The sequence below is a fragment of the Morone saxatilis genome, unplaced genomic scaffold, assembly GCF_004916995.1.
Source record: "Morone saxatilis isolate NCDOM2014 unplaced genomic scaffold, NCSU_SB_2.0 Contig0, whole genome shotgun sequence".
Lineage (NCBI taxonomy): Eukaryota > Metazoa > Chordata > Actinopteri > Moronidae > Morone > Morone saxatilis.
Genome location: NW_023339650.1, coordinates 598,293 through 602,712, shown reverse-complemented (window position 1 = coordinate 602,712; position 4,420 = coordinate 598,293). Strand labels below are relative to the sequence as shown.

Below are 4,420 nucleotides of genomic sequence, written 5' to 3'. Positions count from 1 at the left end.
TATCATTGAGTAAACTGACGGCCCCTGACTCAGTGACATATTTTTTGGATGTTTGATATTATATTCAAAACTGAACTACAATGAACCCAGATAGGGAACTCCATAACAGAAAGATGCTTGCATAAAGTGATTTGGATGCATTTTGAGTAGATTATTTCCAGTTTAGGGAACTTTTTATACAATTCTCTGTGTGTATTAGAAATAAAAAATAAAAAAAAACTCTGGGAAAAAGTATCCCCATCTCAGCGGAAGGATCGGTAAAACAGGTGTTCAGCTGGGCTGTGGGTGTGCTAACCAGAGGTGGAGGAAGTATTCAGATCCATAAAGTAAAAGTACCAACACTAACCCCACTGTGAACATACTGCATTAGTATTTAAAGTAGTCATTGTGCAGTAAAAGGGTCCCTGTCAGTGTTTACTATTACATAAGATCATTTTGGATAACACCACTGCTTTATTAAGGTTGAGCTTATTATTTATATACTATATATACTGTTTGGTACTTTTGGTCTTTGGTGCCCCAATAAATTTCTATTTATTAAAGGCAAAAGAGGCCTTGCCCTAAAAATGACTTAATTCCAGGCCTGTAGAAGAATGTTTAGCTCTGTCTGTACTTTAATGTACAATTACTCAAATTTAACTGGCTGCCCAAAATGTTAAATCCAGTGTGTTTTAATCTGAAACTACATTTTGATCTCTATGTTAAATCTCTGGCCCGATCCTGAATGTAAGAAAAAATCCCCTTCCTTCAGCCTAATGATTTGGAAAAAGTAAATGCTTTTATTACCTAACGCCTCCGCTACTGTAACGCCTTATGCACCTGCCTCAGCAGATCTTTGGTCTTGACTGCAGCTGGTTCAGAACTCTACAGGGAGTACTACTACGTTTGTTAGTTAGTTAGTCGTATAAAGCCCAGACGGAGTTGTGTTAAGTCTGATGAACGGCCTCAAGTGGTAGCATTACATGGTCAGACCCTTTCCAACTTAATGGACACTGGATACTGTCCTCCAGTTTATGTTTACATGTGTCCTCTGTGTTCCAGAGTATCTGGATGAGCTGAAGCAGTACAGCCCCACCTACACCCAGTGGGCGGAGTCAGAGGAGGAGCTGGCGGAGCCACTGAAGGGCGTGGCCAGCTGTGTGGAGCGGTGTAGCAAGGAAACAGAAGAGCAGATCCAGCATTTGTCTGAAGCCCTCGTGCCCGCCTTGCACGAGTATGTCCTGTGTGCCGAGACCCTGAAGGTGAGCCCAGACCACACTGCTTACACCTGAACTGCTCCAGCGCTGAATAAAGCAGTTCCACCTTAAAAATCACTTTCTCCCACGCTGTTGGATGACAAAGGACGTCCCCGGAGGGCTTGCGAGCCGAGGCTGCTGCGCTAATGTGTAGCTAGCTTGTTTCTCTGTTTCTCTGTTTCAACCAAGATCTAAACAGTAGGATGGTAAAAATTGGCTTCCAGACTCGGATAAAACAGTCAATGTATTGACAGCTTCTGGCTGACGCATGGCACAAAATCGGTATGAATATCTATTATTATTAGTTGTTTGCTAACTGTGTTGCCGGTTCACCTTTGTCTATGTCCTTCTCTCTTTACCCCTCAAAAAAAAAAAAAAAAAACTTTGAGCAAGTTTTTATAAGTAACTCTTTGCCTGTTTTGTCTCAGGCTGTGATGAGACCAGCGACGGAGAGAACCCAACATCCAAAGCTGAGTGACAGAAGCCAAGAACGCAGCCTGGCATCAGCACACAGCTGACCCAAGAAATCGAGTGAGGTGCCAATTACATCACGACGCGCCGCATACTCGCTCCTTCCCCTTCCCTCGCGTCTTTCTGAGCCAGCCGGCGTGTGTGTGTGGTGTCGCTCCAGTTCATCCTTAACACAGAGATTAGTGTATAAAGTGAGCATGAGAGGGGCTCCTCGCCACCAGGGCCACCCTCAGCTCACATCCGGAGAAGGGAAAGGCTTCCTGGGAGATTTATGAGATATCCAGGCTCGTCAGCTGGAAAGTCGTGCTCAGCTCAGCTCAGGCGGGAGTAAGAGCTGGTCATATTATTTCACAGCTGTAGAGCCCCAGCGGCTAATCGCGCGTAATGAATCTATCCCTTTACGACACGACTTCCTGCAAAATGTCAGGAAGATGACGGACGAAGACGGAAAGTCAGGAAAGCAAAGGACAGAGCTATTTTTAGACCCACTTTACTTGAGGTGATTTACATCTGTGCGCTGTTGTTTTACTGAGTTGGGGTATCTAGATTTGCAGGTGTGTACCCACTCACCAGCTGATATCAAAAAATCCTCTGATGAGATTTTAAATTAAGAAACGGCTCAGATTTTACCCCACCAGACTTGTATTCTATCATTCCTGCTTAATTAGGTTGTGTGGGTGTGTGTGTGTGCTGTGTGTGTGATGTGTGTGTGTGTGTGTGTGTGTGTGAGAATGGAGCTGCTTTAATTCAGCTTCTAATGCATATCAGTCCGTGTATGCCTTTAACAGATCTGCACTAATGAGAAGGGAAATGTCAAATAGATGCCTTTGTTACCGTTGCCAATGGGGATTTTTGTCAAAGAAACGGCCACACGCCGAGCTGAACGGGAATCTGGGAAACACACCGACTTTCATTTAGCTTTTATCTAAAGGAGCTCCCTTTGAATTCATTAATTTATTTTGTTATCTGGAAGAAAAACTGATTTGTAAGAAGTTGTCATTGGAGGAATCTGCAAAGCCACCTGTGTTGGTGGATAAAGAACCGTGTTTTCTTACTGACAGGGCTCAGGGGACAGGTTAGTAAATGCTTTTAACCTTCTGACTCATCAGTCAGTATTACTATACATGTTGGAGGACATTTATTTTGAAAAGTTTTACATATTTAGAAAGTTTTTTCATATATCAAATATCATCATATTTCATCATATACATGTTAATGTGAATGGGCAGAGGGAAGTGGGTCAATGACATGACATGCATATATGACCAGACGTGAACTTTTTACGGGTTTCAATGCTCCGTGATACAAACACAAAAGTATTAAGGCTCAATGCCTAACCACATTTACTCCGTCCGTTCTTCTGCTCAGGCCCTTAATACTGTATCTCCTCAAATACTTGACAGAGTTAGTGCGAGGATACCCAAAGATTGTTGGTGACCTCCTGACTTTACATCTAACAGCACAGTCAGGCCAAAAATTGCCCTTTCACACACTTTGAACATTAGGATGAAATTTGTTGCTCCCATCACACTTTTGATTTTAATGGCCTCACAATCTTTCTTTCCTTTCGATTCCTAGTGCCGAAAACCCAACATGGGACATGAGTCTGGATGAGGATTGATAGCATTGTGTTGAATCTCAGTCCAGTTCCGAATCCGCTTATTGAAGCCAAATCCTTTACAATCCCTTATCAAAGCTTTTTAGGCATCTGTTTGGTGGGATATTCCGATATCTCATAGTTTTTATTTCACTGCTTCACACCTAAATAAAATCTACAGTGCTGAAAGGTTGTAGGGCTTCTCCAGCCATCCAAAGCATAAACAGAGCAGTGCCTGTGGTTGACATGGACGTCTAATAAATTCTGCAGTAGATGATTAGTTAACTTAACAAAGCTACTTCGACTTGCCACAGGCACTGCGCAGGGCGTATCCTATCGGTGACTGGCAGAGCAGTCTGCCACACCACCTAGCGCGGTAAATACAGCATGTGGTTGCACTGTACTGCAGCAGAGAGTAAACAATATGCAGCTTTTCAGATCACCTTTTACAAGGTTGCAAACCTGGAAAGCACACTAATACACCAGAACAGTGACAAACCCTGAAACTCAGACTTAAATATAAAATAGTTTGTTAAATATAATGCAAGCCTTCAAAACTGCAAAAATTTTTCTTTTATTCAATTTCAAGCTTTTAAACACTGACTTTCTACCTTTTAAAACTTTTATTTTTCCAGTTTTGAAATATGACTTGATATTCGACCATATTTGTGACAAAACAGGGAGACACAAAGAGGGGGTTTTGCAATAAAAAGTCTAACTTACTAACTTTGGAAGATAACAACTTGATTTGATTAACTCAACCTGTTGACGCCTCATATTAACATAAACTAATAAACTTTTAAATACATTTTTGCACAAAACAGAGACTGGATTTTGTCCCCATCACTTACAATGGAATGTTTTGCTGTGAGCTCAAACAGCTCTTTACTTTTGAAATGAATGTCTGTATGTTGGGTTCGGTAGCTTTCCCCTGGTCTTTAATGAACAACATAAAGGCTGCTAGAAGGCCTTTAGACTTCAAGCTCTTTTTTCCCCTCACATTTGGTTCAGATCATATGTTTCTGATACAACCAACAAATAGCTGATTAGCTTTTATTTCTAGGTGTGGTCCACAGGTGTGGTCCACAGCCGCGGCTGCGGCTGTGGCTCAGAGGCA

The 4,420-nt window shown here is 42.1% G+C and overlaps 1 protein-coding gene across 1 annotated transcript in view; it reads left to right on the top strand.

Annotated features, from left to right (window-relative positions):
• Positions 1-4,420, top strand: part of snx7 (sorting nexin 7) — a gene marked incomplete at both ends in the record, with an annotated part of 28,955 nt that overhangs the window by 2,945 nt on the left and 21,590 nt on the right. Inside the window, 2 exon segments of the mRNA XM_035654735.1 lie at positions 1,042-1,241; positions 1,664-1,676. Of these exon segments, the coding sequence (XP_035510628.1) occupies positions 1,042-1,241; positions 1,664-1,676 (213 nt within the window).